At 46.6% G+C, this 17519-nt stretch overlaps 1 protein-coding gene across 1 annotated transcript in view; it reads right to left on the bottom strand.

Moving 5' to 3' along the window:
- Window positions 1-17519, bottom strand: part of LOC144488720 (kinesin-like protein KIFC3) — a gene marked incomplete at both ends in the record, with an annotated part of 71211 nt that overhangs the window by 41887 nt on the left and 11805 nt on the right. Inside the window, 2 exons of the mRNA XM_078206820.1 lie at window positions 233-430; window positions 4732-4869. Coding sequence (XP_078062946.1) covers window positions 233-430; window positions 4732-4869 — 336 coding nt within the window. The remainder of the gene's footprint in view (window positions 1-232; window positions 431-4731; window positions 4870-17519) is intronic.

The following is a 17519-nucleotide window of genomic DNA, read 5'->3' as shown; positions in this document are numbered from 1 at the left end:
CTAGTTCACACTCTCACACTAGTTCACAGTCCCCCTGTTGCACACTCACACACTAGTTCACACTCTCACACTAGTTCACAGTCCCCCTGTTGCACACTCACACACTAGTTCACACTCACACACTAGTTCACACTCTCCCTGTTGCACACTCACACACTAGTTCACAGTCCCCCTGTTGCACACTCACACACTAGTTCACACTCTCCCTCTCGCTCACATACCCGTGCAGTACCTGTATTTCTGGTGTCCGTTCTCGATGTTGTTCAAACTCGAGTTGAAGCCCTCGCATTGTGTCCACCAGCTGCCTCACTTCACCCTCGTTCCTCCACTGCATCTTACTCATCTGTGTCTCCAGCTGCAGTAACTGCTCCAGCCTCTGCTGCAGTGTCTCCTCCAGATCTTGGACCTTTGACCTCAGCTCCTTGTTTTCCTGCAAGAGGAATTTGAAACCTGCAGCGACAAAATTCCTTCTCCGCCCCCCCGACCTTCCCATTGACAATAACTTCCACTTCTGTCATTGTAAACTGATGGAGGGGGGTCACCAACGGTGCGATCAAGCAGCACAGGGTTGGCACGGTGACACAGTGGTTAGCACTGCTGCCTCACAGTGCCATTGACCCGGGTTCGATTCCCGGCTTGGGTCACTGTCTGTGCGGAGTTTGCATGTTCTCCCCGTGTCTGCGTGGGTTTCCTCCGGGTGCTCCGGTTTCCTCCCACAGTCCGAAAGACTTGCGGGTTATGTGCATTAACCCGAACAGGCGCCGGAGTGTGGCGACTAGGGGATTTTCACAGTAACTTCATTGCAGTGTTAGTGTAAGCCTTACTTGTGACGAATAAAGAAACGTTTACTCAGCTATAACCTGCTCACCGACACTCAGTTTGGGTTCCGCCAGAGTCACTCAGCTCCTGGCCTCATTAAGGATGCCAATGAGCTAGAAGCAGTTTCTGTGAACAGTGGCAGGTAAATTTCGTGCCACCCAAATGCCAGACAATGACCAACAAGAGAGAACCTAACCATCGCCTCATGACATTCAATGGTGTAACCATCACTGAATCCCCCACTGTCAACATGCTGGGGGTTCGCATTGACCAGATACCGAACTGGACCCTTAAAAGGTGAAGGAGGAAAAGTTTGTGCGGAACCGTTAGAAATGGCGGAGCTGCTTAATGAATACTTTACCTCGGTATTCACGGTGGAAAGGGATCTGGGTGGTTGTACTGCTGGTTTGCGGTGGACAGAAAGGATCGAGCATGTGGACATAAAGAAAGAGGATGTGTTGGAACTATTGAATGGCATCAAGGTTGGTAAGTCGCCGGGACCGGATGGGATGTACCCCAGGTTACTGTGGGAGGCGAGGGAGGAGATTGCGGAGCCTTTGGCGATGATCTTTGCATCGTCGATGGAGACGGGAGAGGTTCCGGAGGATTGGAGGATTGCAGATGTGGTCCCTATATTCAAGAAAGGGAACAGGGACAGCCCGGGAAATTACCGACCGGTGAGTCTAACCTCAGTGGTTGGTAAGTTGATGGAGAGGATCCTGAGAGACAGGATTTATGATCATCTAGAGAAGTTTAGTATGATCAAAAGAAGTCAGCACGGCTTTGTCAAGGGCAGGTCATGCCTTACGAGCCTGGTTGAGTTCTTTGAAAATGTGACCAAACACATTGACGAAGGAAGAGCGGTGGATGTGGTCTATATGGACTTCAGCAAGGCGTTCGATAAGGTCCCCCATGCAAGACTTCTTGAGAAAGTGAGAGGGCATGGGATCCAAGGGGCTGTTGCCTTGTGGATCCAGAACTGGCTTGCCTGCAGAAGGCAGAGAGTGGCTGTGGAGGGGTCTTTCTCTGCATGGAGGTCAGTGACCAGTGGAGTGCCCCAGGGATCTGTTCTGGGACCCTTGCTGTTTGTCATTTTCATAAATGACCTGGATGAGGAAGTGGAGGGATGGGTTGGTAAGTTTGCTGACGACACCAAGGTAGGTGGTGTTGTGGATAGTTTGGAGGGATGTCAGAAGTTGCAGCGAGACATAGATAGAATGCAAGACTGGGCGGAGAAGTGGCAGATGGACTTCAACCCGGATAAGTGTGTGGTGATCCATTTTGGCAGATCCAATGGGATGAAGCAGCAGTATAATATGAAGGGTACCATTCTTAGCAGTGTAGAGGATCAGAAGGACCTTGGGGTCCGGGTCCATAGGACTCTTAAATCGGCCTCGCAGGTGGAGGATGCGGTCAAGAAGGCGTACGGCGTACTGGCCTTCATTAATCGAGGGATTGAGTTTAGGAGTCGGGAGATAATGCTGCAGCTTTATAGGACCCTGGTTAGACCCCACTTGGAGTACTGCACGCAGTTCTGGTCACCTCATTACAGGAAAGATGTTGAAGCCATTGAAAGGGTGCAGAGGAGATTTACAAGGATGTTGCCTGGATTGGGGGGCATGCCTTATGAGGATAGGTTGAGGGAGCTTGGTCTCTTCTCCCTGGAGAGACGAAGGATGAGAGGTGACCTGATAGAGATTTACAAGATGTTGAGAGGTCTGGATAGGGTAGACTCTCAGAGGCTATTTCCAAGGGCTGAAATGGTTGCTACGAGAGGACACAGGTTTAAGGTGCTGGGGGGTAGGTACAGAGGAGATGTCAGGGGTAAGTTTTTCACTCAGAGGGTGGTGGGTGAGTGGAATCGGCTGACGTCGGTGGTGGTGGAGGCAAACACGTTGGGGTCTTTTAAGAGACTTCTGGATGAGTACATGGGATTTAATGGGATTGAGGGCTATAGATAGGCCTAGAGGTGGGGATGTGATCGGCGCAACTTGTGGGCCGAAGGGCCTGTTTGTGCTGTGGCTTTCTATGTTCTATGTTCTATGTCATATAAATACTCTGGCTACAAGGCACTGGCGTTGGGGATTTGTCAATGGGAAATCCAGAGACCCAGGGTAATGTTCCAGGGACCCAGGTTCGAATCCCACCACGGAAGCTGGCAAAACTTGAATTAAATAAAAATCTGGAATTAAGAATCCACTGATGACCATGAATCCATTGTCGATTGTCGGAGAAACCCATCTGGTTCACTAATGTCCTTTAGGGAGGAAATCTGCCATCCTTACCCAGTCTGGCCTACATGTGACTCCAGAGCCACAGCAATGTGGGCGAAATGGAGGGCACGATGGAATAGATGCCCGTATCCCGTAAAATGAATGAAAAAAAGGCACGTCAGAGACTGGGAGTCCTGCGGTAAGTAACTCACCTCCTGACTCCCAAAATCCAGTCCACCATCTCCAAGTCTGGAGTGTGCCCTGTCAGAGGGTCAGTGCTGAGGGAGTGTCGCACTGTCAGAGGGTCAGTACTGAGGGAGTGCTGCACTGTCAGAGGGTCAGTGCTGAGGGAGTGCAGCACTGTCAGAGGGTCAGTACTGAGGGAGTGCCGCACTGTCAGAGGGTCAGTACTGAGGGAGTGCTGCACTGTCAGAGGGTCAGTGCTGAGGGAGTGCTGCACTGTCAGAGGGTCAGTGCTGAGGGAGTGCCGCACTGTCAGAGGGTCGGTGCTGAGGGAGTGCTGCACTGTCAGAGGGTCAGTACTGAGGGAGTGCCGCACTGTCAGAGGGTCAGTGCTGAGGGAGTGCCGCACTGTCAGAGGGTCAGTACTGAGGGAGTGCTGCACTGTCAGAGGGTCAGTGCTGAGGGAGTGCCGCACTGTCAGAGGGTCAGTGCTGAGGGAGTGCCGCACTGTCAGAGGGTCAGTACTGAGGGAGTGCTGCACTGTCAGAGGGTCAGTGCTGAGGGAGTGCTGCACTGTCAGAGGGTCAGTACTGAGGGAGTGCCGCACTGTCAGAGGGTCAGTGCTGAGGGAGTGCCGCACTGTCAGAGGGTCAGTACTGAGGGAGTTCCGCACTGTCAGAGGGTTAGTGCTGAGGGAGTGCCGCACTGTCAGAGGGTCAGTACTGAGGGAGTGCCGCACTGTCAGAGGGTTAGTGCTGAGGGAGTGCCGCACTGTCAGAGGGTCAGTACTGAGGGAGTGCCGCACTGTCAGAGGGTCAGTGCTGAGGGAGTGCCGCACTGTCAGAGGGTCAGTAGCGAGGGAGTGCTGCACTGTCAGAGGGTCAGTACTGAAGGAGTGGTGCACTGTCAGAGGGTTAGTGCTGAGGGAGCACCGTGCCGTCAGAGGGTCATTGCTGAGGGAGTGTTGCGCTGTCAGAGGGTCAGTACTGAGGGAGTGCTGCACTGTCAGAGGGTCAGTGCTACGGGAGCGCTGCACTGTCAGAGGGTCAGTGCTGAGGGAGTGCCGCACTGTCAGAGGGTCAGTGCTACGGGAGCGCTGCACTGTCAGAGGGTCAGTGCTGAGGGAGTGCTGCACTGTCAGAGGGTCAGTACTGAGGGAGTGCCGCACCGTCAGAGGGTCAGTGCTGAGGGAGTGCTGCACTGTCAAAGGGTCAGTACTGAGGGAGTGCTGCACTGTCAGAGGGTCAGTACTGAGGGAGTGCCGCACCGTCAGAGGGTCAGTGCTGAGGGAGCGCTGCACTGTCAGAGGGTCAGTAGCGAGGGAGTGCTGCACTGTCAGTGGGTCCGTACTGAAGGAGTGGTGCACTGTCAGAGGTTTACCCCCCACACCACTCACCGCCCTCACCCCCCCATCCGCCTCACACCCCTCAAAAGCACATCACAACCTACCCCCTCCCCCCACTCACCACTGAATGCCCCCCCCCCCAGTCCCTGGCACTGCCTCAAGCACCCTCACCTTGAGGAGTTGGGTGGAGGGTTGTAGGGGAAGGCTGGAGAGTTGTTGGAGTAGACTCTGTGTAACGCTTAGGTTCTGTTTGAGGCTGTCGTTCTCCAGGGAGAGGTGTTGGATTCGCTTCTCTGAGTCCGTGACTCCCTGTAGGAAAATAACAACTCGATTCACTCCGAGACCACACAGCGAGAGAGCGATCCGGCTCGTTACCTATCACTCGGGGGAGATTGGCTTAGTTACTGATGGGGATTGGGTTAGTTACTAATGGGGACTGGGTTAGTTACTAATGGGGATTGGGTTAGTTACTAATGGGGATTGGGTTAGTTACTAATGGGGGATTGGGTTAGTTACTAATGGGGATTGGGTTAGTTACTAATGGGGACTGGGTTAGTTACTGATGGGGATTGGGTTAGTTACTAATGGGGATTGGGTTAGTTACTAATGGGGATCGGGTTAGTTACTAATGGGGGATTGGGTTAGTTACTAATGGGGAATGGGTTAGCTACTAATGGGGATTGGGTTAGTTAGTAATGGGGTATGGGTTATTTACTAATGGGGATTGGGTTAGTTACTAATGGGGATTGGGTTAGTTACTAATGGGGATCGGGTTAGTTACTAATGGGGGATTGGGTTAGTTACTAATGGGGAATGGGTTAGTTACTAATGGGGGATTGGGTTAGTTACTAAGGGGGATTGGGTTAGTTACTAATGGGGGATTGGCTTAGTTACTAATGGGGGATTGGCTTAGTTACTAATGGGGGATTGGGTTAGTTACTAATGGGGGATTGGCTTAGTTACTAATGGGGGATTGGGTTAGTTACTAATGAGAATTGGGTTAGTTACTAATGGGGGATTGGGTTAGTTACTAATGGGGATCGGGTTAGTTACTAATGGGGATTGGGTTAGTTACTAATGAGGATTGGGTTAGTTACTAATGAGGATTGGGTTAGTTACTAATGGGGGATCGGGTTAGTTACTAATGGGGGATCGGGTTGTTACTAATGGGGATTGGGTTAGTTATGATTCGGGGATTGGGTTAGTTACTAATGGGGGATCGGGTTAGTTACTAGTGGGGGATTGGGTTAGTTACTAATGGGGGATTGGGTTAGTTACTAATGGGGATTGGGTTAGTTACTAATGGGGGATTGGGTTAGTTACTAATGGGGATTGGGTTAGTTACTAATGGGGGATCGGGTTAGTTACTAATGGGGGATTGGTTAGTTACTAATGCGGGATTGGGTTAGTTACTAATAGGGATTGGGTTTGTTATGATTTGGGGATTGGGTTAGTTACTAATGGGGGATTGGGTTAGTTACTAATGGGGATTGGGTTAGATACTAATGGAGGATTGGGTTAGTTACTAATGGGGATCGGGTTGTTACTAATGGGGATCGGGTTAGTTATGATTCGGGGATTGGGTTAGTTACTAATGGGGGATCGGGTTAGTTACTAGTGGGGGATTGGGTTAGTTACTAATGGGGGATTGGGTTAGTTACTAATGGGGATTGGGTTAGTTACTAATGGGGGATTGGGTTAGTTACTAATGGGGATTGGCTTAGTTACTAATGGGGGATTGGGTTAGTTACTAATGGGGGATTGGGTTAGTTACTAATGGGGGATTGGGTTAGTTACTAATAGGGATTGGGTTAGTTATGATTTGGGGATTGGGTTAGTTACTAATGGGGGATTGGGTTAGTTACTAATGGGAGATTGGGTTAGTTACTAATGGGGATTGGGTTAGTTATGATTTGGGGATTGGGTTAGTTACTAATGGGGGATTGGGTTAGTTACTAATGGGGATTGGGTTAGGTATGATTTGGGGATTGGGTTAGTTACTAATGGGGGATTGGGTTAGTAAATAATGGGAGATTGGGTTAGTTACGAATAGGGATTGGGTTAGTTACTAATGGAGATTGGGTTAGTTACTAATGGGGATTGGGTTAGTTACTAATGGGAGATTGGGTTAGTTACTAATGGGGATTGGGTTAGATACTAATGGGGGATTGGGTTAGTTACTAATGGGGGATTGGGTTAGTTACTAATGGGGGATTGGGTTAGTTACTAATGGGGATTGGGTTAGTTACTAATGGGGATTGGGTTAGTTACTAATGGGGAATGGGTTAGTTATGATTTGGGGATTGGGTTAGTTACTAATGGGGGATTGGGTTAGTTACTAATGGGGATTGGGTTAGTTATGATTTGGGGATTGGGTTAGTTACTAATGGGGGATTGGGTTAGTTACTAATAGGGATTGGGTTAGTTCAAATGGGGATTGGGTTAGTTACTAATGGGGGATTGGGTTAGTTACTAATGGGGATTGGGTTAGTTACTAATGGGGATTGCGTTAGTTACTAATGGGGATTGGGTTAGTTACTAATGAGGATTGGGTTAGTTACTAAGGGGGATTGGGTTAGTTACTAATGGGGATCGGGTTAGTTACTAATGGGGATTGGGTTAGTTACTAATGAGGATTGGGTTAGTTACTAATGGGGATTGGGTTAGTTACTAATGGGGGATTGGGTTAGTACTAATGGGGATCGGGTTGTTACTAATGGGGATCGGGTTAGTTATGATTCGGGGATTGGGTTAGTTACTAATGGGGGATCGGGTTAGTTACTAATGGGGGATTGGGTTAGTTACTAATGGGGGATTGGGTTAGTTACTAATGGGGATTGGGTTAGTTACTAATGGGGGATTGGGTTAGTTACTAATGGGGGATTGGGTTAGTTACTAATGGGGGATTGGGTTAGTTACTAATGGGGGATTGGGTTAGTTATGATTTGGGGATTGGGTTAGTTACTAATGGGGGATTGGGTTAGTTACTAGTGGGGGATTGGGTTAGTTACTAATGGGGGATTGGGTTAGTTACTAATGGGGGATTGGGTTAGTTACTAATGGGGGATTGGGTTAGTTACTAATAGGGATTGGGTTTGTTATGATTTGGGGATTGGGTTAGTTACTAATCGGGGATTGGGTTAGTTACTAATGGGAGATTGGGTTAGTTACTAATGGGGATTGGGTTAGTTATGATTTGGGGATTGGGTTAGTTACTAATGGGGGATTGGGTTAGTTACTAATGGGGATTGGGTTAGGTATGATTTGGGGATTGGGTTCGTTACTAATGGGGGATTGGGTTAGTAAATAATGGGAGATTGGGTTAGTTACGAATAGGGATTGGGTTAGTTACTAATGGAGATTGGGTTAGTTACTAATGGGGATTGGGTTAGTTACTAATGGGGGATTGGGTTAGTTACTAATGGGGATTGGGTTAGATACTAATGGGGGATTGGGTTAGTTACTAATGGGGATCAGGTTGTTACTAATGGGGATCGGGTTAGTTATGATTCGGGGTTTGGGTTAGTTACTAATGGGGGATCGGGTTAGTTACTAGTGGGGGATTGGGTTAGTTACTAATGGGGGATTGGGTTAGTTACTAATCGGTATTGGGTTAGTTACTAATGGGGGATTGGGTTAGTTACTAATGGGGATTGGGTTAGTTACTAATGGGGGATTGGGTTAGTTACGAATGGGGGATTGGGTTAGTTACTAATGGGGGATTGGGTTAGTTACTAATAGGGATTGGGTTAGTTATGATTTGGGGATTGGGTTAGTTACTAATGGGGATTGGGTTAGTTACTAATGGGGGATCGGGTTAGTTACTAATGGGGGATTGGTTAGTTACTAATGCGGGATTGGGTTAGTTACTAATAGGGATTGGGTTTGTTATGATTTGGGGATTGGGTTAGTTACTAATGGGGGATTGGGTTAGTTACTAATGGGGATTGGGTTAGATACTAATGGAGGATTGGGTTAGTTACTAATGGGGATCGGGTTGTTACTAATGGGGATCGGGTTAGTTATGATTCGGGGATTGGGTTAGTTACTAATGGGGGATCGGGTTAGTTACTAGTGGGGGATTGGGTTAGTTACTAATGGGGGATTGGGTTAGTTACTAATGGGGATTGGGTTAGTTACTAATGGGGGATTGGGTTAGTTACTAATGGGGATTGGCTTAGTTACTAATGGGGGATTGGGTTAGTTACTAATGGGGGATTGGGTTAGTTACTAATGGGGGATTGGGTTAGTTACTAATAGGGATTGGGTTAGTTATGATTTGGGGATTGGGTTAGTTACTAATGGGGGATTGGGTTAGTTACTAATGGGAGATTGGGTTAGTTACTAATGGGGATTGGGTTAGTTATGATTTGGGGATTGGGTTAGTTACTAATGGGGGATTGGGTTAGTTACTAATGGGGATTGGGTTAGGTATGATTTGGGGATTGGGTTAGTTACTAATGGGGGATTGGGTTAGTAAATAATGGGAGATTGGGTTAGTTACGAATAGGGATTGGGTTAGTTACTAATGGAGATTGGGTTAGTTACTAATGGGGATTGGGTTAGTTACTAATGGGAGATTGGGTTAGTTACTAATGGGGATTGGGTTAGATACTAATGGGGGATTGGGTTAGTTACTAATGGGGGATTGGGTTAGTTACTAATGGGGGATTGGGTTAGTTACTAATGGGGATTGGGTTAGTTACTAATGGGGATTGGGTTAGTTACTAATGGGGAATGGGTTAGTTATGATTTGGGGATTGGGTTAGTTACTAATGGGGGATTGGGTTAGTTACTAATGGGGATTGGGTTAGTTATGATTTGGGGATTGGGTTAGTTACTAATGGGGGATTGGGTTAGTTACTAATAGGGATTGGGTTAGTTCAAATGGGGATTGGGTTAGTTACTAATGGGGGATTGGGTTAGTTACTAATGGGGATTGGGTTAGTTACTAATGGGGATTGCGTTAGTTACTAATGGGGATTGGGTTAGTTACTAATGAGGATTGGGTTAGTTACTAAGGGGGATTGGGTTAGTTACTAATGGGGATCGGGTTAGTTACTAATGGGGATTGGGTTAGTTACTAATGAGGATTGGGTTAGTTACTAATGGGGATTGGGTTAGTTACTAATGGGGGATTGGGTTAGTACTAATGGGGATCGGGTTGTTACTAATGGGGATCGGGTTAGTTATGATTCGGGGATTGGGTTAGTTACTAATGGGGGATCGGGTTAGTTACTAATGGGGGATTGGGTTAGTTACTAATGGGGGATTGGGTTAGTTACTAATGGGGATTGGGTTAGTTACTAATGGGGGATTGGGTTAGTTACTAATGGGGATTGGGTTAGTTACTAATGGGGGATTGGGTTAGTTACTAATGGGGGATTGGGTTAGTTACTAATGGGGGATTGGGTTAGTTATGATTTGGGGATTGGGTTAGTTACTAATGGGGGATTGGGTTAGTTACTAATGGGGGATTGGGTTAGTTACTAATGGGGGATTGGGTTAGTTACTAATGGGGGATTGGGTTAGTTACTAATGGGGGATTGGGTTAGTTACTAATAGGGATTGGGTTTGTTATGATTTGGGGATTGGGTTAGTTACTAATCGGGGATTGGGTTAGTTACTAATGGGAGATTGGGTTAGTTACTAATGGGGATTGGGTTAGTTATGATTTGGGGATTGGGTTAGTTACTAATGGGGGATTGGGTTAGTTACTAATGGGGATTGGGTTAGGTATGATTTGGGGATTGGGTTAGTTACTAATGGGGGATTGGGTTAGTAAATAATGGGAGATTGGGTTAGTTACGAATAGGGATTGGGTTAGTTACTAATGGAGATTGGGTTAGTTACTAATGGGGATTGGGTTAGTTACTAATGGGGGATTGGGTTAGTTACTAATGGGGATTGGGTTAGATACTAATGGGGGATTGGGTTAGTTACTAATGGGGATCAGGTTGTTACTAATGGGGATCGGGTTAGTTATGATTCGGGGTTTGGGTTAGTTACTAATGGGGGATCGGGTTAGTTACTAGTGGGGGATTGGGTTAGTTACTAATGGGGGATTGGGTTAGTTACTAATCGGTATTGGGTTAGTTACTAATGGGGGATTGGGTTAGTTACTAATGGGGATTGGGTTAGTTACTAATGGGGGATTGGGTTAGTTACGAATGGGGGATTGGGTTAGTTACTAATGGGGGATTGGGTTAGTTACTAATAGGGATTGGGTTAGTTATGATTTGGGGATTGGGTTAGTTACTAATGGGGGATTGGGTTAGTTACTAATGGGAGATTGGGTTAGTTACTAATGGGGATTGGGTTAGTTATGATTTGGGGATTCGGTTAGTTACTAATGGGGGATTGGGTTAGTTACTAATGGGGATTGGGTTAGGTATGATTTGGGGATTGGGTTAGTTACTAATGGGGGATTGGGTTAGTAAATAATGGGAGATTGGGTTAGTTACGAATAGGGATTGGGTTAGTTACTAATGGAGATTGGGTTAGTTACTAATGAGGATTGGGTTAGTTACTAATGGGGATTGGGTTAGTTACTAATGAGGATTGGGTTAGTTACTAATGGGGGATTGGGTTAGTTACTAATGGGGATCGGGTTAGTTACTAATGGGGATTGGGTTAGTTACTAATGAGGATTGGGTTAGTTACTAATGGGGATTGGGTTAGTTACTAATGGGGGATTGGGTTAGTTACTAATGGGGATCGGGTTGTTACTAATGGGGATCGGGTTAGTTATGATTCGGGGATTGCGTTAGTTACTAATGGGGGATCGGGTTAGTTACTAATGGGGGATTGGGTTAGTTACTAATGGGGGATTGGGTTAGTTACTAATGGGGATTGGGTTAGTTACTAATGGGGGATTGGGTTAGTTACTAATGGGGATTGGGTTAGTTACTAATGGGGGATTGGGTTAGTTACTAATGGGGGATTGGGTTAGAACATAGAACATAGAACATAGAACATTACAGCGCAGAACAGGCCCTTCGGCCCACGATGTTGCACCGACCAGTTAAAAAAAAAAACTGTGACCCTCCAACCTAAACCAATTTCTTTTCGTCCATGAACCTATCTACGGATCTCTTAAAAGCCCCCAAACTAGGCGCATTTACTACTGATGCTGGCAGGGCATTCCAATCCCTCACCACCCTCTGGGTAAAGAACCTACCCCTGACATCGGTTCTATAACTACCCCCCCTCAATTTAAAGCCATGCCCCCTCGTGCTGGATTTCTCCATCAGAGGAAAAAGGCTATCACTATCCACCCTATCTAAACCTCTAATCATCTTATATGTTTCAATAAGATCCCCTCTTAGCCGCCGCCTTTCCAGCGAAAACAATCCCAAATCCCTCAGCCTCTCCTCATAGGATCTCCCCTCCATACCAGGCAACATCCTGGTAAACCTCCTCTGCACCCTCTCCAAAGCCTCCACATCCTTCCTGTAATGTGGGGACCAGAACTGCACACAGTACTCCAAGTGCGGCCGCACCAGAGTTGTGTACAGTTGCAACATAACGCTACGACTCCTAAATTCAATCCCCCTACCAATAAACGCCAAGACACCATATGCCTTCTTAACAACCTTATCTACTTGATTCCCAACTTTCAGGGATCTATGCACACATACACCTAGATCCCTCTGCTCCTCCACACTATTCAAAGTCCTCCCGTTAGCCCTATACTCAACACACCTGTTATTCCTACCAAAGTGAATTACCTCACACTTCTCCGCATTAAACTCCATCCGCCACCTCTCGGCCCAACTTTGCAACCTGTCTAAGTCTTCCTGCAGACTACGACACCCTTCCTCACTGTCTACCACACCACCGACTTTGGTGTCATCAGCAAATTTGCTAATCCACCCAACTATACCCTCATCCAGATCATTAATAAATATTACAAACAGCAGTGGCCCCAAAACAGATCCCTGAGGTACACCACTTGTAACCGCACTCCATGATGAATATTTACTATCAACCACCACCCTCTGTTTCCTATCCGCTAGCCAATTCCTGATCCAATTTCCTAGATCACCCCCAATCCCATACATCTGCATTTTCTGCAGAAGCCTACCATGGTGAACCTTATCAAACGCCTTACTAAAATCCATATATACCACGTCCACTGCCTTGCCCCCATCCACCTCCTTGGTCACTTTCTCAAAAAACTCAATAAGGTTAGTAAGGCACGACCTACCTGCCACAAAACCATGCTGACTATCACCTATCAATTCATTACTCTCCAAATAACTATAAATCCTATCCCTTATAATTTTTTCCAACATCTTGCCGACAACAGAAGTGAGACTCACCGGTCTATAATTCCCGGGGAAGTCTCTGTTCCCCTTCTTAAACAATGGGACAACATTCGCTAACCTCCAATCTTCTGGTACTATACCAGAGGCCAACGACGACCTGAAGATCAGAGCCAGAGGCGCTGCAATCACTTCTCTTGCCTCCCAGAGAATCCTTGGATAAATCCCATCCGGACCAGGGGATTTATCTATTTTCAGACCCTCCAGAATATCCTGCACATCCTCCTTATCAACTGTAATACTGTCTATTCTACTCCCTTGCAACCCAGTGTCCTCCTCAGCTATATTCATGTCCCCTTGCGTGAACACCGAAGAGAAATATTGGTTCAATGCTTCACCAATCTCCTCCGGTTCCACACATAACTTCCCTCTGCCATCTATAACTGGCCCTAAACTTGCCCTAACCAACCTTCTGTTCTTGACATACCTATAGAACGCCTTAGGATTCTCTTTAACCCTATCCGCCAAAGTCTTCTCATGTCCCCTTTTAGCCCTTCTAAGCTCGCTCTTCAACTCCCTCTTAGCCAATCTAAAGCTTTCTAGTGCACTACCCGAGTGCTCACGTCTCATCCGAACATAAGCCTCCTTTTTCTTTTTAACCAACAAAGAAACTTTTTTGGTGCACCACGGTTCCCTAGCCCTACCAATTCCTCCTTGCCTGACAGGGACATACCTATCACAGACTCGCAGTAGCTGCTCCTTGAAAAAACTCCACATGTCGGACGTTCCCAGTCCCTGTAATCTCCTAGTCCAACCTATGTTTCCTAATTCTCTCCTAATAGCCTCATAATTACCCTTCCCCCAGCTAAAACCACTGGCCCGAGGTTCATGCCTATCCCTTTCCATCACTAAGGTGAACGTAACCGAATTGTGGTCACTATCACCAAAATGCACACCAACTTCCAAGTCTAGCACCTGGTCTGGCTCATTTCCCAGCACCAGATCCAATATAGCCTCACCTCTAGTTGGCCTGTCTACATACTGAGTCAAAAAACCTTCCTGCACGCTTTGAACAAAAACTGACCCCTCTAACGAGCTAGAGCTATAACAATTCCAGTCAATATTAGTCAAGTTAAAATCCCCCATAACAATTGCCCTATTACTTTCACTCCTAAGCAGGATTGACTCCGCAATCCTTTCCTCAACCTCTCTAGAACTTTTAGGAGGTCTATAAAAGACTCCCAACAGGGTGACCTCTCCTCTCCTATTTCTAATCTCCGCCCATACTACCTCAACAGATAAGTCCTCATCAAACCTCCTCTCTGACACTGTGATACAATCTCTGACCAATAATGCTACCCCTCCCCCTCTTCTACCTCCTTCCCTACTTCGACTAAAACATTTGAACCCCGGGACCTGCAGCATCCATTCCTGCCCCTGCTCTATCCATGTCTCTGAAATAGCCACAACATCGAAGTCCCAGGTACTGATCCACGCTGCAAGTTCACCCACTTTATTGCGAATACTCCTGGCATTGAAGTATACACATTTCAAACCCTGCTCCACCCCACCTCTGCAATGCCGTGCATTGCAGTCCCCATCCATGCATCCCTCACTTTCAGCCCCACTACTCAGGATCCCTCCCCCCCCCCGAATCAGTTTAAACCTCCCTGCATGGCCTTAGCAAATTTACCCCCCAGGATATTGGTCCCCTTCTGATTAAGGTGTAGACCATCCTTCTCATAGAGGTCACACCTTCCCCAGTACGAGCCCCAATTGCTTAAGTACCTGAACCCCTTCCTCCTGCACCATCCCCTCAGCCATGAATTCAAACCTTCCCTCTCCCTATTCCTCTCTAAACTATCCCGTGGTACAGGCAAGAGTCCAGAGATAACCACTCTGTCAGTCTTGGCCTTTAGTTTCCACCCCAACTCCATAAATCCCTGCCTAATATCCCCTTCCCCTATCCTCCCTATGTCGTGTGTCCCCACATGTACAATAACTTGTGGTTTATCTCCCTCCCCCCTAAGAGTCCTGAATACCCTGTCAGACACATCCCGGACCCCAGCCCCTGGTAGGCAACACACCAACCCTGAGTCCCTACCTTTAGTTCCGACCCTCCTATCTGTCCCCTTAATTGTGGAGTCCCCAATCACAAGGCCCAGTCTTTTACAGCCCCGAACCACCTGAGCTTTCTCACTCGGCTCACCCCCAGAGATCTGCTCTCTATGCTCAGTTGATTCCTCCTCAACTGTAGCCTCCAGCACCGAAAACCTATTATGGAGGGGAACCGCCCCAGGGGATTGTCTTCCCGATTGCTTCTTACCCCTCCTCCTGGCATTGACCCAAGCCTCATTTCTAGGAGTTACTATTTCTCTATAACTCCTATCAACTTCCACCTCCGCCTCCCGAATTATGCGGAGTTCCTCTAACTCCCCCTCCATCTCCTTTACACGCTCCTCCAGAAGCTGCAATCTAATGCACTTCTTACAACTAAAATCTCCTGAAACACTACTGGATTTCCTCACCACATACATCCCACAGGAGATGCAGCATACTGCCTGAACTGCCATCCCTGAAGCCATTACCAGCAAGAAAAAAAGAAAACAAAAAACTTCCCCACACTTATAATTAGGTTAGAGGAGGATGGAAGGGTGGGATCCTCTACCAGTGTAGAGGATCGGGTATCTCCTCTGCACCAATTTATAGGGCTAGGGGCCCGAGAGAAAAAAAAAAACTACTACTGAGGGGGAACCTCCCAGGTAACTGACTTTTAAAGTTAAAATAAAAACCCTTCCCAGACTCCTTTGCTGCCCACTTCTAGTTTTCACTTTAAACTTGAAAAACTGCTGTTAAAGTAAAGGCCAAAAAAATACACACACTAGCTGACTAATTAAATAAATAAACAATTCAATTAATCCAATTAATCTCTTACCAGCACTGCTGCTTTTCAATCACCCCTCTCAGCTTGCTCCAGTGGATCAATGAGGGGGAACCTCCCAGGTAACTGACTTTTAAAGTTAAAATAAAAACCCTTCCCAGACTCCTTTGCTGCCCACTTCTAGTTAGTTATGATTTGGGGATTGGGTTAGTTACTAATGGGGGATTGGGTTAGTTACTAATGGGAGATTGGGTTAGTTACTAATGGGGATTGGGTTAGTTACTAATGGGGGATTGGGTTAGTTACTAATGGGGGATTGGGTTAGTTACTAATGGGGGATTGGGTTAGTTACTAATAGGGATTGGGTTTGTTATGATTTGGGGATTGGGTTAGTTACTAATGGGGGATTGGGTTAGTTACTAATGGGAGATTGGGTTAGTTACTAATGGGGATTGGGTTTGTTATGATTTGGGGATTGGGTTAGTTACTAATGGGGGATTGGGTTAGTTACTAATGGGAGATTGGGTTAGTTACTAATGGGGATTGGGTTAGTTATGATTTGGGGATTGGGTTAGTTACTAATGGGGGATTGGGTTAGTTACTAATGGGGATTGGGTTAGGTATGATTTGGGGATTGGGTTAGTTACTAATGGGGGATTGGGTTAGTTACTAATGGGGGATTGGGTTAGTTACTAATGGGAGATTGGGTTAGTTACTAATGGGGATTGGGTTTGTTATGATTTGGGGATTGGGTTAGTTACTAATGGGGGATTGGGTTAGTTACTAATGGGAGATTGGGTTAGTTACTAATGGGGATTGGGTTAGTTATGATTTGGGGATTGGGTTAGTTACTAATGGGGGATTGGGTTAGTTACTAATGGGGATTGGGTTAGGTATGATTTGGGGATTGGGTTAGTTACTAATGGGGATTGGGTTAGTTATGATTTGGGGATTGGGTTAGTTACTAATGGGGGATTGGGTTAGTTACTAATGGGGATTGGGTTAGGTATGATTTGGGGATTGGGTTAGTTACTAATGGGGGATTGGGTTAGTAAATAATGGGAGATTGGGTTAGTTACGAATAGGGATTGGGTTAGTTACTAATGGAGATTGGGTTAGTTACTAATGGGGATTGGGTTAGTTACTAATGGGGGATTGGGTTAGTTACTAATGGGGATTGCGTTAGATACTAATGGGGGATTGGGTTAGTTACTAATGGGGATCGGGTTGTTACTAATGGGAATCGGGTTAGTTATGATTCGGGGATTGGGTTAGTTACTAATGGGGGATCGGGTTAGTTACTAGTGGGGTATTGGGTTAGTTACTAATGGGGGATTGGGTTAGTTACTAATGGGGATTGGGTTAGTTACTAATGGGGGATTGGGTTAGTTACTAATGGGGGATTGGGTTAGTTACTAATGGGGGATTGGGTTAGTTACTAATAGGGATTGGGTTTGTTATGATTTGGGGATTGGGTTAGTTACTAATGGGGGATTGGGTTAGTTACTAATGGGAGATTGGGTTAGTTACTAATGGGGATTGGGTTAGTTATGATTTGGGGATTGGGTTAGTTACTAATGGGGGATTGGGTTAGTTACTAATGGGGATTGGGTTAGGTATGATTTGGGGATTGGGTTAGTTACTAATGGGGGATTGGGTTAGTAAATAATGGGAGATTGGGTTAGTTACGAATAGGGATTGGGTTAGTTACTAATGGAGATTGGGTTAGTTACTAATGGGGATTGGGTTAGTTACTAATGGGGGATTGGGTTAGTTACTAATGGGGATTGCGTTAGATACTAATGGGGGAT

The sequence above is a fragment of the Mustelus asterias genome, unplaced genomic scaffold (assembly GCF_964213995.1).
Source record: "Mustelus asterias unplaced genomic scaffold, sMusAst1.hap1.1 HAP1_SCAFFOLD_1806, whole genome shotgun sequence".
NCBI classification, from domain to species: Eukaryota; Metazoa; Chordata; class Chondrichthyes; order Carcharhiniformes; family Triakidae; genus Mustelus; species Mustelus asterias.
This window is presented reverse-complemented; position numbering and strand designations above follow the sequence as displayed.